The sequence below is a fragment of the Chlamydotis macqueenii genome, chromosome 8 (assembly GCF_036417535.1).
Source record: "Chlamydotis macqueenii isolate bChlMac1 chromosome 8, bChlMac1.mat, whole genome shotgun sequence".
NCBI classification, from domain to species: domain Eukaryota; kingdom Metazoa; phylum Chordata; class Aves; order Otidiformes; family Otididae; genus Chlamydotis; species Chlamydotis macqueenii.
The window spans coordinates 16,135,270-16,156,973 of NC_141563.1; the positions used below are offsets into that span (position 1 = coordinate 16,135,270).

Genomic DNA, 21,704 nt, shown 5'->3' on the forward strand with positions numbered 1-21,704 from the left:
TTCTTTTGGAAGTGATGACAGTGACATAGAAATCCTGAACAAAATGTAGAATCCCTCTCTTATTCTCAAAATGTTTCTTAGACTTCAGCTTGTTTAAATGCAGGATATATTAAATATTTAGTAAAAGCAGTGAGCAAGGTTTTTGTTTTCTCTGGTGACTTGTTTGGTATTTTATTAACAAAGGATTTCTTGTGGCAGTTGGTTTTTCTTCCTTAAAACTGTAAGCTTACTGAGTTGTGGGAACACTTGGCCTTTCCACAAGAAAAGATGTGGTAAGGTTGTGGTTTTTCAAGAGTGGAGGGATTTATTGTATTTATGCTGGCATAGATATTTTTAATTTAATTCAAAACTTTAGAAAGTGTTAACAGGGAAAGAACTGGGAATACTTAACTTTTTCAGGACTTCTTTATGTTGAAAATATTAATCTCTTACATCCTTGCAAGCAGGATGTAGTTTGCTCCAGTTTGATTTTTGTCATTTTGGGAAATTTTAAACCTTTAAGGATTTCACACTGTTCTCAGTTTCTTCCTCTTTTCCAGCTGAATTAATTGCAAGACAGTATCAAAGCTAGTATCCTTAAAACATTAAGATGAGAAACGTGCTTTGCGCACTTCACTTTCTAATGAGGGAAAGAAAGAGATCTCCATTATGCCTACGCTTAGCATCTGGGAGAGCAGAGTGAGTGGTTCACCAAAAATTCATATTAAACAGTTGAAATGTCAATTAATATTAGATAAAGCTAAATGGGCTAAAAGGAAATGGATGCACTTGTTCTGATGCACTTGTTCTCAGAGGCATATTTGTATATTCTTCAGTATGCTTTGACCTCCAGTGAGGTAAAGCAGCTTTCAGTGTTTTCTTATTTTAAAAAGGGTACATTGGTTACAAACTGATAAAGATTGGAGAAAAACACCAGTTGCCTCCTCCTCTCTTGGGCAAATGATACCTGGAAGATATCAGCAGGAATTCAATTCCCTCTTTATAAAGTGTATTCTTCTCTCAAGCCTTCTCAGGCGAATGAAAGCCCTTTGAGAAAAACCCCGTCAAAGATTTTAGCAGTCTTGACTTCTCCACCCTGTACACCACAACTTAAGCATTCAAATGGAAACCTTTGAGAGTACACAAAGCTTTAAACCATGAGTGCTCCCTGTGCTGAAGGGACTTCTTTTTTTTTTTTTTTTGAGGTTAGTAATTCAAGGTTAGTGCCTTGGTCAGAACGTTTTGACCACAAGCATAGGCTTGAGAAAAGCTAAGGGAATGGTTTGTACCCGGTGCTTTGAGTTATACAGCAGTTAGCTCATGAACCAAAATGCATCATTACCGTCATCCACTTAGTGTTATGAAAACTGTCAGATTTAAATGCTTAAGAGAGCTCTTGTAACTGTTACCATGGCAATATCAGAACAGCAACGGGGTAGTTTTCATCCATATCCCATGTTCAGCTAAATTCCTTTGCAGTCATTTAACTGTGAAGGGAAGGTACCATATTGTTCCAGGCTAGATTTCTTTTGTGTTAACCAGGGACAAATGAAGACTGGAATTAACTCTTTCTCTGAAAATGAAAGCTAAATCGTAGATACAAATTATCTAGTTTTCTTTTCTTTTGGTGTGACTGGGTGCTGACAGTCTTAAATGTGAAATACCCTGTAGAGTTACTGGCCTGCTATTCAGGCCATTGTGTCATGTTTTGTAATTACTTTGGTTCGGGGGTAATAAAAAAAACATACTGCAATTGCAAACTAAAAATTTTGTTAGAAGAATGAATTTTCCTCAGAGATTCTTGTTTTCTCGGGAAGGGGAGAAATGCAGACACTTAGCACTAGAATTCTAATCTGACCTCACTTGTAATGCTTTCCCTTACCGCTGAGCCTGCCCTGTATTTTTTTTTTTTAACCTGTGTGGTCTTGTCAGCTGCTGCGTTTTTAGCTTCACTCTTCTGTTTTCTGACATTCAAGAGCTTTTTTAACTGACCCGCTGGAAGAAGTTGTTCTCCACAGCCCTCCCCCAGCCTCCCGTCTCGGAAAGCCTTTGACTTCACTCATGCGGTGGGTACAAAGCAAAGACAATGTTCTCTCCTTCCTGACCTACATTTTCACGGCGTGGCACTGTGTAGCTGGCGGCGCAGCTTCCCTGCCTCCCTCCTTCCCCATCGTGGCTAGGGCTTGCGGAGCAGAGCTGGAGATGGGAGAGGTGGCACTGGCTGGGCTAGAGGTGTCACAGGCAGTAACACAGCGAAACGCTGGGTCGGTTGGGTGTGAGCTGCAATCTCAAATTATTGTGGTCGGCCAGGGTGAGACTGCGTGCCACCCGAATGGCCTGCTGTTTTCGAAGAACCATCTGAAATGAAAAGGACAGCAATGCTCTTAAAATTTGATAAGTGCAGTTATCATACGGTAATTAAGTAATTGTCCAATATTTATTTATTTGTGTTATTTGACACTTAAAATAGCGATTGCAAAATGGGGTTTTAATTTGGAAAAACATGTAAACAACTGCTGATGCTTTTGCAAATCAGTTACAAGCCTGTTCTTGCTAATAGCGCAAAGGTAAGAGGTAGTAGCTTTTTTATTAGTGTCTTCCTTCTCCCTTTCATCTCCTCCTAGGAAGTCTTCACACATTGCAATGGATATTCATTCAAGAGAGAATATTTTCTTGCACTGTGTAATTACCTAGGTACTTTAGATTGAAGTATGACTGGAGATTGTGTTAACGTATCAGGAAAATTAGTAGGCATGGGGGGGCAGTCTAAATTAATGGCTTCTAGGTGCTTCCTTCCCCTCCAGTGCATGATTTAGCATGGATTTTGATACAGTTAATGCATGTCTTAATGTGATAATACATTCTGAAAATATTTTGTAAATATGGACTGGCACATTTTATATTACTGCATTGCAAAGAAAAGCAAATTTTAAATTGCTATTCTAGTAAGGTTAACCTGAAAGCCAGTCTGTCTCATCTCTTCTAGATCACTGCCATAATATAATTTTAAATTTATAGTACATAAAAATAATTTATAACATTTAAATGAAGATCTTAATGGACACTGAATTTTCCCTCAGACCAACCAGTGAGGCTTGGAAGTACCTTTATCTGTAATTTTTTTTCAGACTAGAACAGATTGTGAACTTTGCCCATGAAAAATCTGTCAATGGCTGGGAACAGGATCAGTTGTATTACACCAGAACCTGTAGTTGTGCATTTTCCATGCTCAAATCTATTGATGTGCAATCTGCAAATAACCCACACCACTGATTTAATTAGAAATGTGAAAAGGATGTGAATAACAATTTTTTTTTTTTTTGTGAGATGTCATTTTGGTCATCTAGTATCTGTGTGTAAATCTTTATTTAGTTGAAAGTGAAATAAATAGGGAAAAATTATGGAATTATAATTTCTGATTTTTGTTACCATACTTCACTTCTCTAAGATTATTTTTCTTTTGCCATAACAGTGGTACTGATGATGTTACATTTTTTTTTTCCCCTGTAAGTTTTGAGTCATTATGACTTTCTGTATTTGTTTTCAACCTAAAGCAGACACACAGATAAGTAAAAACATTTAAAGGAAATATTATACAAACTTCTGTACCTCAGTGAATAAACTAGTTGTATCCCTGTTTTCTTCGCTGCATTGCAGACATGTTAGACTTAGATATGAGCTTGTATCCAGTTGCTGAGGAAAATGCTTTTTTTTTTTTTTGTGTTGCATTCTAGGGAAAGGAAGTGAGAGAACTCGTCAAAGATTTTAATGATATATGTAATTATTGTACTGTTTTTGACATGAGCTATTTTCATATTCTAGTAGCGTGAGCAGATAGCTTAAACACAAGCTAGAAAACAGTAAAAACATTCAGAGAATGGAATGTAGATCTTTGATTTGTGATTGCATATTTCATCATACAAGCTGTTTCTGAAAGCTTTGTAACGAACTGTGCAAGAAAACAGTGTTTGGGTGCAGTACAGTTTCAGTAGCCTCTGGCTGTCTTGGCAATGATTCAAATATATTTATAGAGTAGTTTCAACTTACACACGGACATTAATATAGATTTTTAAAAATTACATTGAACCCTTAAAATGACATAAAAAATGGCTTTTAGCTTAACATCTTCTACTCCTCACTAGTATTTTAACTAGCAAGAAGTTTGATATACTGAGCTCATAGGCATTGTACTGTAGTTCTGCCGAGCCTAGGCAGATCGGCATCATGCACGAGCTCCAAAGTGGAGTACCCGAGAGGTTTTTTGGCTGCCAAACTTTGATTCAAGTGCCAGATTATTTAAGGTTTAGTTATTAACCTCCTAGACTCTACCTAGAAGCCAGTAGCAGCATTTTGAACTATCCAGAGTTGGTAAAATCCAAGTAGAGTACGTGACAGTCTAGCTTGGAAGTGTTGAAGTCCTGTCCAAGAGCAGGACCATGTTCTTGGCCAGCGTTGCTTGGGGAGAGGCCGCTTGTGGGATTGTACATCTTCCAGAACCAAATACCCTTGAGTAGTAGCTGGCTTTCAACACTCACTCTGGTTGTCAAAAACTTGCGCTATTGTGTAAAGGTTGCCTATACTTAGCTTAAGCTGGGTGGCTTTCAGCTGGGACATTAACTGTGGCCTTCTGGTTAGGTGGACGGAAGCAGGCAGACCGAGTGTCAAGAAAACTACAAATGGGTCTTGAAAGAACGCTCCCAAAGACTTTTCTTGATGCGACTTGCATCTCTGTTACATGAACACCAATAGCCATTACGTAAACTAAGTGGATGCACTTTCAATGTAGTTGGAGAGATCTCTTCTGCAGAGAGTTAATGTTCTTACACCATCTACTTTCCCCAGAAGCGGACATTTGTACAATCTGAGGTGTCTTGGAAATGCACAGATGTATAATTATCATACCTCAAATACAGCGGATGACAAAATTTAGTGGAGGATCACCAAAAAACTTGTGATGAGCAAATTCCCATACCTGTCTTCAGTAGGCACTTCTAGAATTTTTTCCAAGGGCCAGTGCAGTTCAATACAGTCTGTTTGTGCGTGTAAGTTCCTGCATACAGACAGCCTTATAGCTGCTGAGAGTGCTCAGTAATATGATTTGTGTTTTCATTACACAGAAAAAAAACCTGCTGTGATCTCTGTATTGTACATAGTGTGAAAACTAGCCAACGCTAGAAAAGTCAAGTAATGCCAAAGCGAGAAATCTGTCTTCCTGAGCACCTTACCCAGAAAAAGTGAAGTCGGAAGACCATAAATATAATCAATTTTATTAAATAATAAAAGTACATCAAATATTTGTATTTTATCCAATTAAAAAGTCCCAGTCAAACAGAAAACTAATCACAGTTCCGTCATTTGCTGCTAAGTCAGAGATGGGTATTGTTTACCCTGGCACTGTGACAAAGAGTAATAACCTGAATCTGATACAACTCTGCTGTAACTCTGTTGGAAAATAAGCTTTAAAAGTTCTGCTTGTTAGAAAACTGGAAACCTGTAAATAGATTTAACCTACTTCTCACAATCTATTTTCAGTGGTACATGTGGTTTTAATTTTTCAAATTGCTTAGATTTTGTTCTCACCCATATTGCTATCTGGAACTCTCAATCTTATTATGACCTAGGCTTCCTCACTTTCTATAAAGTAAGGTTTGTGGCTTAATTTTCTCTAGCAGACCTATTTTTCACTAGATTGATCCTTTCTTTTGGTATGCAGGATAGAGCAAAATCAACAAAGACTTGGTTGATTTTTCTCCCTCTTTCCACCAAATGAGACATTTTTGAAACTGTGGTGAAAGACTTGAAGTTCCACTTTTGCGTTTCTGATCAGCCTTTGAGCTGCCTTGAAGTTATGTGAGGAAATCAATAGCAGATTCAACGAATTTGCATGAAGATGCCAAGGTGAGTGTTCCTTGGCACCAGATTTTAGGAGCTCGCCCTATGACTTCTAGGGAATTAAGCAACTTTTAGTCAGCTCTTTGAGAATCTTGTTGAAGCTATGGTTGAATCTGGAATACCGCATCTGTTTCCGAAGGTGATGTGCAAAGTGGCCTTTTTCTGAGCTTTGATTTCTTTTATCCCCCCTTCCTAACCAAAACAAGAAACCTTCCCAAACCTGGACATACTTTAAGGGAGTACTTTCTTAGCGTTCTAGAGTTCATTGGTAGTGTCTTACTAACTGTAAATGTGACATTGCTAGATGTATTGTACATTAAGGAAGCATGTAATAATTTTAATGTTATGTTCGAAGGTAAAACTGATCTGCCCTTTGTGCATTTCCTTAGTTTTTCATTTTTAACTTTATAGCAATTCTATATAACAAGAAATTATTACATTTAAGAGAATTAGAGCTATGAATGCCGTTTTAAAATAAAATTTTAGTGTGGGAAATATGCTCAATTATATTTTATTGGCACATAAATCAGCAATTGTACCATCAAAGTGTGCATGCTTATTATTGCACATTAACACAAAACCCCTTACATACTGTCTTTTTTTTTTTTTTTTTCCTCAAATTTGCTGGGAAAACCTTTTGGTTATAGTTTCATAATATTAGTAACTATACTTTTTTAACTTAAAAAAATAATTTTCTGACTCCACTATGTGATGGGGATCAACTAAAGGCCGTCCCGTTAAGCTTATCCATTTTCACTGTACATGCGTTTGGCAGTATTTACAAATTGCACATGGAGTACATTGAACAGAGGGAGCGTTGTCCTTTCAGTGCAGTTTACGGTAGCGATACCTGCCCGCTTTTTCTTTCGCTGCATTGGCACAGGCATTGTGCTTATTTTGTTGTAAGTGGTTCCAGTATTTGATCAGTTCGCTAGGTTGGAACTGATGGGAGGTAATTAGGTGGCTATATTTACAGCTGGAGTAAGAAACTCGCCAGTGATTGAAGACAAACTCGTTGGGTGGAGGCATAGGGTCAATTCGCAGCTTGGCAAGACAGATCCCCACGTATACATCCTCTAAATGTAAACGTCTGATGCTTAAGGAGACCTTAAAGATTCTTTCTGCTAAATCTCCAGAAAAAACATAACCAGTTCCAGAGCAGAATACAGGATAACGTTCACTTGGATACAAATCAGGTGGCATATACCACTTACTATCCTTGTTCCTATTAGGTGCGTAACCTCTCATTAAATAACCTGTAAAATACTTGTGCCTTGGAGGAAGTTCTGGTTTCAGAAGCTTGTGTATTAAATATTCAGTATTGACAAACATATCGCTGTCAGTTTTCATAACATAGGGAACATGTGGACAGTAAGATGCAACCCAGTTCATTCCCATAAGAGTTTTAATGGTTAAATTATAATAGGTGTCAAAGTATTCTTGTTGAATGATGTCGTGGTACTGTCTGCTTTCCTCTAGTATGGTACGCTGGAGGTAGCCATTTATCTTGATGCTTAACCCCAGCAGAAAAATACGAACAATTTGGATGCCAGGTGTCAGGCTTTCGTTACCCCAGGTTTGTCTAATAGCTTGTCTAGCTTCCACCTGGCCTGGTTCTGCAGCTATAAGCAATATTAGAAAAGGGGTCTTCTCCTGGCACTTCTCAGGCTCGTTGATGATGTATTTGAAATGATAGGAAGTTGGATGCCCTGTACCTTTCTCATTGTAAATACTTCCATTGGCACTGAGGGTGTTTTCCAAACCGGTTACTCCTTGTGGTGACATATCCGTGTTGTTGGAGTTGGTGACTGTTGGAGACCGGAGTGTCTGAGGTACGGTGTCTTTCCACACGTTCCTTAGAGAGCTGTGGTTTGTCTCACTTTTTGTAGATCTAAATCCTCGCATAGTGTAAGCCATGGCGTTTTCTTTGAATCCAGCCCTGCCTGGCAGCCAGTCGTGATGATTAAAGAACAGAAACACAGCAAAAAGAAACACGAGTGAGATCAGGCCAAAGAGATGGGTGCGAAACAGAGACCTTTTGGTATTCCAGGTCATCTTGGCAAAGCAGCAGTGTCGTCTTCTCCACTGAAGCATGTTGTAAGAATCCAGTGATGGGATATGAGACGATGGCCAAGCAAAATGCTTTTCCGATTGTTTTGGAATCCACTGCTATTCTTTGGTATTCATTTTCTCTTGTTCATGTTGAGTAATTGTCTGCAAATGGCTCACTCTGCAAGGATTTTAAAAAAAAAGAAACTCAGCAACCTTTACTTTTACACACACATAATATAAAAGGTTACAATTCTTTTGAAAAAGCAGCCCAGGTTAATATAAACAAGGTTTGATTTATGCTAAAAGACAATTTCATTTAACGATTAAAGTTCAGTTGATTTGTTAGCTTTTAAAAATGCTTTTTTTTCTGGGTAAAAGTTTTGACAAACATCCTGGTACCAAAGATAAAAAGGAAAAACAAGAAAATTATCATGTTAGCAGCGAAAATGTGAAGTAGACATAAATAGCTTCATGTACACTGACTGTGAAATCCTTGTACGGTGTTTGAGGAGGACTGAATGAAAAGGCGTTGATACCAGATGGAAGGTTTATTGGCATTAATTAAAATTGATTTGATGCGCAGAGGCTAGTTCAGCTCACAGTTTAAAACCCCTTTTTGTAAAATGGCCATGTATTGGTGGTGGGACAGACGGTGCAAGGTTGATTATGGCAGAGTTGTGTTAGTCACAGTACGCTGCTTGGCATGCTACCACCGGCCCCGACCGCGCTCAGAAAGTCGATGGGAAGATGCACCTGTCAAAATTAATTTTCAGGGTCCAGTAACCTCACTGCATAGCCCTCAGATGGCAGCGCAGGATAAGATTTTTCAGTCACCTTTCAGGCACCTCTAGCCTTCTACTCTACAATGAAGGAAAATATTGAATGGAGCTGTTGTGCCAGGCTGCTGATTTTTAGTAGGCAGAGATCCTGTGTAAATGTTCATATTAATTTGAAGTAAAATTGCACAGCATTAAGTTAGTTTCTGGCGAACTGTCTGATGAACATGATTTTTGATTTTTTTTCTCTGTAAATTTATCTGTAACTACTGTAATTCTGGTATCATACAGAAATTTCAAGTATTGTTACCAGCAGCTGTAACGGTAGGAAGAAGTGCCAAAGTAGTCTGTGCTTAATTTTCTCTTAAATTTTTTTCATATTCAAGAGCAGAGTCAATATGGCAGCTTCATGATCCTGCATATTAAAAGCTGATCACATCATCTCGTAAATGAACCTTTCCCTGCACAGTAGCAATTCGTTTGTGATTTTCAATTTGCTCTCATTTATTTCTGGGCCCGAGAGTTTTGTACAGGAGAAAGGACGCCAGTTGAACCAGAGTCCATAGAAAATGCTATTTCTAATATAAATGTGTAATTTATTAATTGCTTAGCTCTCTTCTAGAACAAATATTTGGATTTATTTCTGCATTTAAAAACTAAATGACATGTTATATGGGAAATCACAGAATTTTACACTGTAAGGAAGTAGTTTAAGATGATATAGCAGTTGAATAATAGATCATTAAATTGTGTGCGTGTGACTTGTATTCAGTCTGCCTGGTTCATGTAAGGGAAAATTTGTATTTCAGAAGGGTAGGGAGAGACGCAGAACTGAGCTTTATTTTAATTGCTGTATGTCAGTTTACGTATAAACAAAGTCAGGTGTCTGTGGAAGATACTCATTCACAGTATTTGGAAGCAAGGGGGAGGAGGCATTGCGAGTGGGAATCATCTCTCTTGCTGCCTTCCACTAGGAGGGGCAAGTCACTGGGATTGGAGCTGGGGCCTGGGACAAGGGGGAAAGCTCTCCGAAAAGGCGACGCTGCTCCTTAATTCTCTTCCTGAAATAGCAAAATATTTGCCTGGTGATCTGTTAAGCTCTTCCCTGTCATGGTGCTGTGACACAACGTTTGTGAATTTTGTTCTCAAGCTCACTGAAAGTATTTTTGACTTTTTTCTTTTCTTTTCTTTTTTTTTTTTTTTTTTTTCTTTTAACTGCTTTGTGCTGATGCCACTTACCGAAGCCTGAGCTATCTTTCTAAAAATTATTTTCCAGTCTACAGCTGTTAAACACATGTGTCTAAAGTATGCAGCTTGGGAATTAATCTGAAATGCCACATTACTGTTTTTATGCTGCTTTAACCCAAATATTATCTTTATGTAAAAGAAAATAAGCCTCAAATGTAGAACTTGTGCTTATCTGACCACTTGCACCTGCTTTTGCATGCTTAGAGAATAAAAGCCTCCCTCAGAACTAATAACATTTAGTTTCTCTGCAGTGTGCAGTGAGTTTTAAGTCAGCACTCAGCTATTTGAGAAGAATATCTCTGCATAAGCAAACACAAATGTCACTTCAAAAGGTACCCTAGATCTCGGGGAATTAATTGTTTGGTGCCAGTTTGGCGGGCAACAGTGGGAATATTTGATTAATTGTCATTCCCTTGCATGTGTACGCAGTTTATGAAGAAAGGGAAAACCAGAATTTCACAAATGTGGAGCAGCAGCTAGAGTTCGTGTTTTGGTCACACTGAATTGTTCCACTTCTAAAACTGCAGTCAAGAGATGCAAATACTTCAGCAAATCTGTGCTGCACTACTAATCTGTGTTTGTTTGTTAATTGAGATAGTGTTTCATTGTGCACCTACTTTCATATGACAATAGGTGAAAGTGAGAACGTTATGTAACTATTTGTGTAAACTGAGTACTGCTGAGTACTCTTCAGGTGATGATGCAGTGAGAAATTGTCCCAGAAAAGACAGTTGTAATGGCTGAAACATTTTTTTTTTTTTTCTCCAGACTTCATGCTCACATTGTGCACGTTAAAATAAGTCTTACAGTGAGACACGAAACTAGAATCCTAAGAAATGTAAGGAGACTCATTTCTCCCATATTTCCTTGTTTTTTCAAGGTGGGATTTTCCTATGAAATCTTCAGTATCTGTTTGCCCTTTAAAAAGGCATTGTATGGATCAGGGAAGGACCCACATCTATTTCTCAGCTTCATAAAACCATTGACTGAAAAAATCAAATAACTTTGTATCTCATTTTCTTTGTAATTCAGGTGTAAAACATTTCAAAATACCCAGTAGGTATTAAGCATTTGAAATACAGTAATAGCAATTACTCCTGTAGAAAAAACACTACATGCTAGGATGGATTGTTTAAAAATACTGTAAGCAGCTATCAATATATATTAAAACCACCATTAAATAGTATCATAAAAATATTATTTTTCTCTCACTTTTTAATTGGATTTACTGATTTTTGCCCAGATGTTTACAATTTCATTTCCCAGAAGGCTTATGAACAGGCAGTAGGTAAAAAACCAGAAGTATAGCAAAAACTCTCTGTACAGTCACCTTGTCCCCTGAAAGTGTGTGGCTGCGTGTAGCTCTGCATTTCAAAGATACAATTTATAATAGTTCTACTTCATTTTTGGCGTTTGACTGTTCAGTCACTGATGCATTATCAAATGCCAAATACATAAACTGCAAATGCCTCTTGAATTTTTATTCGTGATCTGTGCTCTGCTGGTGTTTCCATTCCTTGTACTTTCAGCTCTGCTCTATAATTATAGCTTTGCAGATTGAAGCATTCGACTCCCCATTCACACGTCCTGTATTTTCATATTTTGATCAGCTGTGTGGGCAAACTCCTTAATTAGAAGGAAGAGTTCAGAAGGCCGCCCGAGTCGGATTTCTGATAAACAGCAGCGGCGGTTGCGTATTAGGCCTCGCATAATGTGCCTGAGTTCGCTCACAAACTGCCATCATCTTTTGCTCAGAACAGTACAGTGCACAGGATGAGATTTGATGTGCAGGTTGTTGAATGTCACATAGGAAAGTCACAGCGCTAGCTGGGTGCGCTTCTCCGGGAGTATTGCCTGAGGGGAGATATTTTTTGTTTGTCTGTTTTAAAAGTTCTAGAAAGTGACTTTATTTTCTAAATATCTTAGAAGTGATCTGAAAACAGTGGCTGTTGTGTGCTGCATCCTTATGTATGTGAACTCTTTCCAGTTGCGGTTGCTTTATTGCATGTTAGCATTGCCTTGGGCAAAGCAAGCACGTTTTTATTGACATTTAATGATTTACTATAGCTTATCAGTAGATTCTGCAGATAAGCACCTTTTTTTTTTTTTTTTGTGGTGTATTAAATTGCTACAGATTTAGGTCTTGAATTTGAATTGCAAACAGTCATCCTGTTTGTTTGCCACTAGTGATGAAGTATTTAAATTTCAACAATAAATAGAAATGAATGGCAATTAGATGGAATGTAATTTTACACTCCAAGTTAAACAGTCAGTGTTTTCATACTAAACAGAAATTGTAATGATGGCATGAGAAGTTGCATGCTCACCATTTTGAGGGTGTAATGTTTGAAGCTTTCCTTTTGGGATGTCAGGGGAGCCTGATGTTACTTGTGAAATGTGGTGCCTGATCGCACTGCTGATGGTTTCCATAATACCCAGTCTTTTCCATGCTTCCAGTTTATGCGTGGCCAGTGTTAGCCTCGTGACATTTTGCTTGTGTTTTGAGGGGGAAAAAAAATGTAAAAAGATCTGAAAGGTACTTTTAAGATAATGTAATTTGACTGGGTGGTCTGTTTTGGTGTTTCAGTTGTGTGTCACATCATGAATGTTTTCCCAGTGCTTTCAGATTACTTCAGATAAGGATTAATTCTGACCTAGTTTGAGAGGATTTCTAACTGTTTTTTTCTATATTTGGAGGGGTTTGAGTTTTTTTAATTTCTCAGTTAAAAGCAATCATTACAGTAGCTACATTATCCCTTTAATCCCTCCTCTCGAGCCAGACCAAGCCTGTGCAGGCTGTAAGCAATGCATTTGGTGTAAGGTAGTGACATTGCTGTGGGAGAGGGAAACCTGCTCGAATTCCTTCTCGCGGTTCAGAGACACGTTATCTCAGGGCTCTGCAAATTAGGAACGATCATTATCTGTAATGGCTGAAAAGGTAACAGACAACCGAATGAATATCACACACAAGGATTTGACATACCTTCCTTGGTCAGGCCATTAATGGTGCGAGGATTATAGCCACAGAAAATACTTTTGGCACGCCATCACTTCAGCAAAAAAGATACTATCAAACATGCGCACATCCCCCAACAGCCTGCTTCCTGCGCTTGCTTTTCACGGTATGCAGTCTGTCCATCTGCGCCTTGCTGCGTTACCTTCCTTGCTCGTAAGTGGTGTCCTTGTCTCAGGGCTTTTTGTTCATCCTTCAGACAAAAGGACGGTAGTTCCCGTTCCTGCTCCGATCGGGGCTGTCTGGCATTCGTGGTCGATGTCTTGGAGCTTCTACATCTGGTGTTTCCCCTGCCGGACAATGCGGTGCTGTGTTCTCTTTTCCTCAGTATCCATATTCCTAACGGTAGCATTCGCAGGGAGTGCTAGCGTGTAGTGGTTCGGTTGCCTTCAGTAACAGGATTTCCCTCGATCCCTTCCTTCATTGTTGCTAGGCAGTAACAGAAACGGGTCTGAGCTCTTTTAACCGAGGATTCTGGTCTGTAAAATCCATTCCGTAGTTCTTCAACTGCTGCGCAGGCAGGCAGCAGTTTAAATGTGGGCTTTGACAGATGCTGTCTTCTGACAGAGCAGAATTGAACGTCATTGCTTGGCTGAATCCCACGTGATTGTTTGCATTCATTTTGACTAGATCCAAAGGCAGCCCGAAAGCTTTACAGGCTCCTGCTCCTTTTTGATAAATGAGACATACTCGGTTCAAGCACAATGATAGGTGAATAGTGTAAAAATAGTATGATTATTAAATGAATGATTGAGGTTTTGTTCAAATTGCTTTCACTTTTCCTTGACACTGTAACTTATGATTCTCCTGGGGATATTAAATGTGTCCTGTTCCAATTCTATTCCTGTATTCCAAAAGCTGCTCTGCAGTGCAAAGGAATTACAAGCATTTAAACATCAATGCTTGATTTTAACCCATTTTGCTCTCTTTGGGTGTAAATCTTTTGTTCCTTCATGCCAAAGGAAAAAAAAAAGTGTTGCTTTGCACATATTGCCTTTACACATGCTTACTCTGTAAAAGCTGCTGTTTGTAATCTTAGGCTAGTCAATGAAGCTGGGCAACACTGATGTATAAGCACCCGCTGCTAAACTGCCTTTCTGCTGGTAATGGCTTTCTTCCTTGGTAAGGGTCGAAGTCTGGTATTGCAGAATCAGGGGTGCTTGATTTCAATTATTGATGGATCTAAAATGTCTTTCGTCTGTTACAGGCATACCTGTATTATGGAATTTGTCTTTCTGGTCCTAATGAAGCTTGTGTTCCTCTAATTTCTGTCCTTGCAGTGGCTGACCCTTCTATGCTGAAGCATTTTATTGTATTTACTATATCTTATAAATAAAATATTACAGTAGATAGCTCAGAAAGCTAGCAGCATACTTATCCAAGTATTTATTAGTCACTGTGTTTGTCCACTCTGTCTGGAAAAGGTAATGACTAGCTCTTTAGACTGGTGGGGTGAGTGGTTGGGTTTTTTTTGTTGTTGTTGTTGTTGTTTTGGGTTGGTTTTTGGTTTATTTTTAACAGAAGGATAAAGAAAAATGTAATTGCTTTATTCTGTGGTATCTCTGATTAGTGGGATTCTGAGTAGGTATGTCCTTCACTGACAAATAAGGCTTCCCCAGGCAGTCAGTGTGTTTTACTATTCCAGATGCATATTCTGATAATTTACTAGAAACGTAATCAGATTTATATCCTCTTAACTAAATTATCTATGTACACTAACTTTCTCTATTAATTTAGTCTTGTTTTTAATGTATGCATTTCCTATCCTAATGACAATTTCCACAAATCCTATGATCCTATTCGAGGACATTTTAGAAGCATGAGCATGTTCCCTAAATATTAATTAAAATACAATGTGCATATCAGTGGACATGCATCTCCTCCATGCTAAAAATTTGGTATTTAACAAATGGAGGAGGGGTCAGCAGGGCGGTGGAGTGAGAGAGGGGACACCTGTGTCCAGCACCATCTGGGACCATCATGAAAAAATCACAGTGATTGCTTTGAAAGGTTGCATGTGTGCTCAGTCTACTGGATTTTCCACTTAAGTACACAAAGCTTTCTTACCCTTACCCTATATAATATACAGAACTTTATAGAGTCTGTTGCTGTATGTATACAAATACGTGATAGAGTTTTGTGGGGAGTGTTGTCAGTCTGCTGCCCTCTGAGCTATGATTAGGAAATCAAGTGAGATACTCATGTAGTTAATTTACTTGTGTTGATTTACATAGAAGTAAGCAATGTTTTTTCAAATACCAGCATGTAAATCCACCTCTGATTTTTGAATTTTCAGATAAGACATAGAACACTGTATTCTGGAAACAAGACTAAATCTCCACAGAATGGTTATTAAAATTGATAGTGTTTCCACTTAATTCACTACAGCTTCACTATACCTGATGTGTACATCTCAAGGTTTGTGAGTTCTGTGTAGTATGTTTACATGTTGGGGTGGGCAGAGCTGTTTTTATTTTTATGTACATGCTCATTAGTAAATATTAAAGGTACAAAAATCCTAAGGACTGTTTTTTCTAAGTAGAATCTGTTTTAAGGTAAATTTAGAAGAGAACAGCCATCAACTTTGGCTTTTAATTATATCAGTGTATCATTTGTGCATAGCTTGGAAAGTTCAGGCAGTGCTGTTGCCTTTTGATATTTCTCAAATTTGTCATCTTGCCATGTGAACAAGCTGAATATGGAATTCTTAAATCTTAATGAACAATTTCCTTTGTTCATTCATGCTTTGATTTTAAAGGATGAGCAGGTCTTTGCTCATCTTACAGAAAAGTAAGGAAAAGCTTCGATTTTTTTTTTTTTTTTTTTTTTTTTTTTTTTTTTTTTTTTTTTTTTTACTACTTTCTGTCTGGGTTCGACTGATGTAGCTTTAGAGAGTCCAAATTTCAGGAAGAAATTCATTTTCTTTTATAGTACTTTCTTCTTTACTACTTTTATATGATACTGTATGTTTCTAAGTATTTCAGGAGGGCAGAGCTTGCTTTGTAGTGGAAGTATGACCTGTAGGTTTTGGTAATCTTGCTGGGCTGGAGGTTGGAATGAGCTTTATTTCAGTGAAATCTCACCGTGAAGGGTCAGTGGACTGCTTGTTCTTGATCCAGGGAGTAGCATGTTCTGTAATGTTACTATGGTTACATCTTAAATTAGAAGCTGCAATGTTAGTGTTTGAAATGCTGCCATCTATTAAGACTAAGACGGAGTTACTCTGATGTGAAGGTGTGCACGGTGTGTGTAAGGAACACTACAGAGTTACCGTGGCCAGTGGAAGCTTGACTGTTCCGTGGGTTCTGCAAAGCTAGAAGCAGATGCAAGGAGTGAGAGAAGATGTCTGTTTAGAATAACTTGTGCACCTGACAACTGTGAACTAAGCAAAATGTCCTTACGCAAAACAAAGGTATGAAGGTTTTGAATATTTCCTTAAAAAAAACTTTTAAAACTTTCTGCATGTAATTTCTAGAGAGTATCAGCAGACTCTTGTCGAAGTGGTTGTAAAATAAATCAGACCCTAAAGTTGAGCCATTAAATAAAGCCCTGTCTTGACAGCATGAACAGAAGTTTCTCAGATCATTTTAGAGTGGTGTCAATAGCCAGGCGTGTGCTGTTTGGTGGTTTTCTGCCTGGTGGCCACAAGTCTAATGAAAGTGACTCTAAGTATGTACATCGTAGCTGACATGTCAACTGAGTGTTCCCATGTGGACCGTGCTTTCTGGATACTCCATGAATACTTTGCGAAGTTTCTTCCATTTTATCATCGTAAAATGTAGTGTTACTCTGGCTGTAATGTGTTGAAAACCTTTCAAGTGACAGTTCAAAGTGATTAATGGCAGCAGTTTCAAGGTTGGTTATTTTTGCTTTTAAACTTTATTTTTCCCTTCTGGAAATGTATTAATACAGAATGTCATAAGTGCTTCATTGTAATTTTCTGAGTTGTCAATTATTATGTATATGGCCAGTGGCCGTTCTGCTCTTTCTTTGAAAGAGAATACTTCAGAAGTTGTTTAGAGTGGAGAGGACGGGGTTGGAGAATACTTGCTTGGCTACTTTATAGTCCTAACACGTTTCTAAACAATCACAAGCATGTTTTTAATAGCAATCTAGAAATGACCACAAGTGTCAGTATTGCCTGCCTTATTTTCCTTAGCAGATTTTCACCATCACTTAGCTAGTTGAGAAACCCAGCTTACACTTGCTACATTTTTTAATAAATGATCAAGGTTTTGCACTCTGTTCTCATCACACACCATAAACTTGGTGCTTTCATTAATCTTTGAGTATCTTAAAATGGTAATACAATATAGATCAAACTGAAATGGTGGCAGAACACTAGAAAAGGTTTCCAGTTATTGTGAAACATGTATGGTTTGTTTGCTAATGAGTAGTTGAGTTTATTGGGTAAACTGACCTTCTAGATATCTATCAGGTTTAGAGTGCTTCAAAATTAAATTAAAAAGCCAATATACAAAATGGTTTTAGTCTACTTTGTTTCTGTTCTGGTTTTGTGTGTTATGCAAATCTTGCATATTGGACCAGGGTCCAAACATCTTTCTTTCTTTTTTTTTTTTTTTTTTTTTTCCCTCAGTAATGTGTTATTTTCTTTTTCTATCACATCTTTCCTTTCTGTATTCCAATTTTCATGTCTTCCCCTAGGCTTAGCATCCAATTATTGCTGATCTCGAGTGCGAAATGCAGGGGGGTTTTTTTGTTTTTTTTTTTCGTTGTTGTTGTTTTTTTCTGGGGGATGCGCAAAATAATTTCATTTGTTTTGTGCAGTATTTTTGGTTGTGCGGTTCTCCCCTGATGAACTGACAACCTGGTGCCAGCAGTAATATTCTTCTGCCTGTCACAAGTGTTCCTTGTGCATTCTGAGAAGAGCGGGGATTTCATGAAGCTTTAATTCAGCACAGCAGGGGAGAGGAGGCCAACCAGCAGAAGTACCAAACGTTCACAGGCAAAGAGCAACTGTGGAAAATAGACTTGTTTTTTTTTCCCTTACCTGATGACTTGTTTCATTCCACCTGCCTGCAGTATATGATCAAGTTACCCCTAACACTCACCCTCACACTCCCTGCATGAGAATTTGAAATGAAAGCTTAAATTCTTAAAGAAAGTGAGACTTTGGGGAAGAACTGGTACTACATATCAAATGTCTTAAAACAGGAAGATCGCATCCTGTGGGGGTAATGGGCCACCAGCTCTTACACCTAAGGAGAAAAAAAATGCATTTTTCCAGCTGTTAACGGCCTGTCCAGCCCCTTCTCTCTGCCGAGTTCTTTCCTGCAGCAGGTGCAGAAAGACTCTTTTCCCTTGGGCTGTCTTCAGGCTCTTGAGGCATACAGCACCTCTCTCCCAGTGATTTGAAGAGTCTTGGCCTATCAGGTTCATCACCAGGATGCAGACCTCCTTCCCCAGCACTCTTCTTTGGGCTGCTGGATAAGCTACATAATTTATTTTTGTGTGTGTGTGAGACTGATTAAGAAATTCACAGCTCTAACTGTTTATCTACTCGTTGCTTTTTTTTCCCCAGTGTGCATGGTTTGTACGTGAATATGGAGGCATTTTGTCAGCTTCAAAAATTCCTGGTTTTGACATGGAAATCGGTGATGCATCTGTTTAGTGGATGTTGAATAATGTGAAATTGAAGAGCTGGACTTTCAGAGCTGTCAGAATTTCCTGTGACTTGGGGCTGAGACCTGTATTGACTCTTCCCGCCTGTCACATTTCCTCAGTAGCTTTAGAACATTCATTTCTACAGCTCCATCCTGTTGGTATCCTCATTTACAGCTAATTCTGTGGGACGTGCAAGGTTTACAGCAGAAATAACAAAGGTTTAGCAAGTATCTTAAATGCCTGAAGCCTTTTCTTCAAGCACAGATATTTAAACTAGGAAGAACTACAAAATTTGTGGAAAAATCCTTTCTCCAGTGATCCGAGAAGTTCTGTCCCTGTAATAAGTTTAAGCAATATTTGTTCATATTAAACAGAAAACCTAGATCATAAAATGGAGAATAAACCCCCTTTTAACAGTAGTTCTCTGCCACCCTTTGTTTGATGTGTTGAGGAACTGAAGTTACTCCAAACACCCTGCACACCACCTGGTATGATAGACCTGCTTCAACTTGACCAGCCAGTTTCATGTATCAGTTTTTACCTAATGTTGTTCCACATTAATGATTCCCTCAAATCAAAGTAGTTTCCAGTCAGTGTCTATTAATAAAAAGCTGATTTGAATATTTGCTGAGTTTTATCATGTAGTGTGCTTAGTATCACTGAACTGGTTTCCGATCATTTCGAAGCTAATTCTGTGTTGTGGCAAAAATCCTTTGGAAGTAAATGTTCATTTGTATATGTTTCTGATAAGCAAAGACATCAAGTTACCATACAAAATGGTTTTGCATGTGCCAAGTTGCCAGTCTGTCCTACAGGCTTTCTCTTCCCACTTCTGAAATTCACATTAAACTGAAATGATAGCATCTTTTTAGTGACTTCCAAGGAAAAAGAAACTATGCTGTGGAAATCATGCTTTTTGTCAAGTAACTGTGTTCATAATTCCTTCTGTAATCTGTGTAAGAGTCTAGATTTAATTTTGTGAGCCTGAGGATTTTTTTCATGTAAATTACTAATATAGAGTCAGAGTCATGAGGACTCCTAGTCCTCAAATTCGTGATTTAGAGGAAATCCTTAGAGCTCAGTTTGTATTACGTTAATTGACAGAGAATATTGGTTCAGAACTAGAGAAGTTTTATTCTTTTCTGCTATCCTAAACTATATTTCAAACTAAAATTCCGGGTTTTTAATTTTCTGTAGTTTAGTGGCTTCAAACAGAAGAAGAAATCAGAGACAACTCTCTTGCATCTTGTCCATCTCAAGACGTAATATTAAGAATCATTAATGCATACTGCAGGGAGGTGTGTGTTTAACAAATACCGGATCTATTTAATGTAATAATGGTGAATTCATAAGATTTAGCCTAAAATTAAATGTTATATTTTTCTGTAATATTCCCGTAACTCTTAATCAGCATCTGCAAAGCGTTCGAGCACTGCTCTATTTTACCAAAGTAGAGTAAATTTATAGGGAGCATCTGTCATCAAAAATACCACCTACCTCTCAAAAACACACATGAAATTGTCATCCTCTTAAAAAACCCACAAATCTCCTGATCTTGGATGATGGGTTGCACATTCCAAATTCTTTTAAGTCATCTTCTCTCAAGGATTTGTGTAACTGAGCATTCAGACTTCTACAAATGCTTTTTCTCTAGTTTTTGGTTAATGCACGTTTATGCTTTACTCATGTGCAAGTGTTACGGTTTACACTGCAGAAGAAAATTAACTTTCGGGAGACCAACCCTGACTTTCCGTTCTTTTCTTTTTTCCCCTCGCACTTTTAGATCTCCATCTTACTCTTTTCCTGGAGTTACTTATTGTGGCAAATATAAAAAGCCCTGTAATTCTCTTAATAGCAGTAAGAGCATAATAGTGCAAAAAATGCAAGTAATTTTCTACTTCTATTGCATTTCTAGGTAAGCAAGCAAAGCAATAAAATAAAGTAAATATTCTGTCTCAATTTAATGAAGCCTGGATACAATTCAAAAAGGGAATCCCTTTTTTGAGAATCTAGGTCACCTCATATAGAGAAGATTGCTGTGCAAGTCTTTCTTTTTTTTTTTTTCATTGTGGTTGTTTTGGGGCTTGAGTTTGGTGGGTTGTTTTTGTTTGTTTTCTTGTTGTTGTTGGGTTTTGTTTTGTTTTGTTTTACAGTATCTGTACTTTTATGCTGGCTTTGCCTAATGTCAAGAGAAGAGGTTTGGTTTTTTTGTGTAACTGCACTTACGTGAGGTGCTCCGAGGGAAGGGAATGGGCAAGGAGATGTCAGTAATGTGGGAAACGCTGGATGCAGCGGGGAAAGCTAGTGCAGGTCTCTTGAATCTCGGTACTTCTCTCCCTAGCAAGTTGGTTGGGACCAACACCAGATTAAAACTGGATCTGTTATTCACATGATAATGCACACCACGTAATAAGCCTTGTGGAACGCCGACTGTTAGGGAGTGGATGCTTCAGCCTACTCTGAACGGTCTGATGGAGTGGGTTCAGGTCCTGTGTGACTGGAGCTAATCAGCTCTGATGACTCTGTGTAGAATTGCTTGCTTGTTCTTGAAACAATGCTGCAGCATACATAAGATGCTTGCAAGATTTATAAATAGTAGCTCCATGCTGTGCGACGGTGCTGTTTCTGAAGTCTTGTTGGCCTGGGAAGTAAACCAGCTGTGTTTCTACCAAGCTGCCCTGAGCTAATGAAATCGCTAAATCTAGGGCCTCTCTGTCATCTCGAATGGAAAATGTGCTACCCAGGATATCCGATCCTGGTTGATTGAGGCCTCATGGCAATGGTAAGATGAGGCTTTTTTAGAACAGCTTTCAATACTGGTAGAGCCTTGTCATGATTTTTCTCTAATTTTCAGATGTTTTTCTTGAAACTAGGCACTAGTCAGGGATAAAAATGTCTGTTTGAGAAGATAAGGTGTTTTGTTCTTCCTTCAAAATAGGCATATATTAATTTACTCAAGGATATGACAGCGTAGAAGCTGAGAAATAAGGAAGAAATATGTAATCTGGCACAAGCTCTTGAATAGTTGTTTTTTTTGTACATTTTCAAAATGGCTTTTTAGAAGAACAGGAATAAACAGAAATGTGTGAAGTTTTGTACTTATTAGCAGCCTTTTGAGC

General features: G+C 38.2%; 2 protein-coding genes across 2 annotated transcripts in view; one reads left to right on the plus strand and one right to left on the minus strand.

Annotated features, from left to right (window-relative positions):
- Nucleotides 1-21,704, plus strand: part of CDC73 (cell division cycle 73) — a 105,259-nt gene that overhangs the window by 51,013 nt on the left and 32,542 nt on the right. The window lies entirely within an intron of this gene.
- On the minus strand, nt 5,226-13,486 carry B3GALT2 (beta-1,3-galactosyltransferase 2). The gene is made up of 2 exons (XM_086753392.1): nt 12,931-13,486; nt 5,226-8,101 (listed from the first exon to the last, which is right to left on the minus strand). The coding sequence occupies exon 2, from the start codon at nt 7,963-7,965 to the stop codon at nt 6,697-6,699; it is 1,269 nt and encodes a 422-aa protein (XP_086609518.1). The 5' UTR covers nt 7,966-8,101; nt 12,931-13,486; the 3' UTR covers nt 5,226-6,696.

Coding starts and splice junctions, on each gene's coding strand:
- B3GALT2 (XM_086753392.1), bottom strand. CDS start 7,965: ATGCTTCAGTGGAGAAGACGACACTGCTGCTTTGCCAAGATGACCTGG.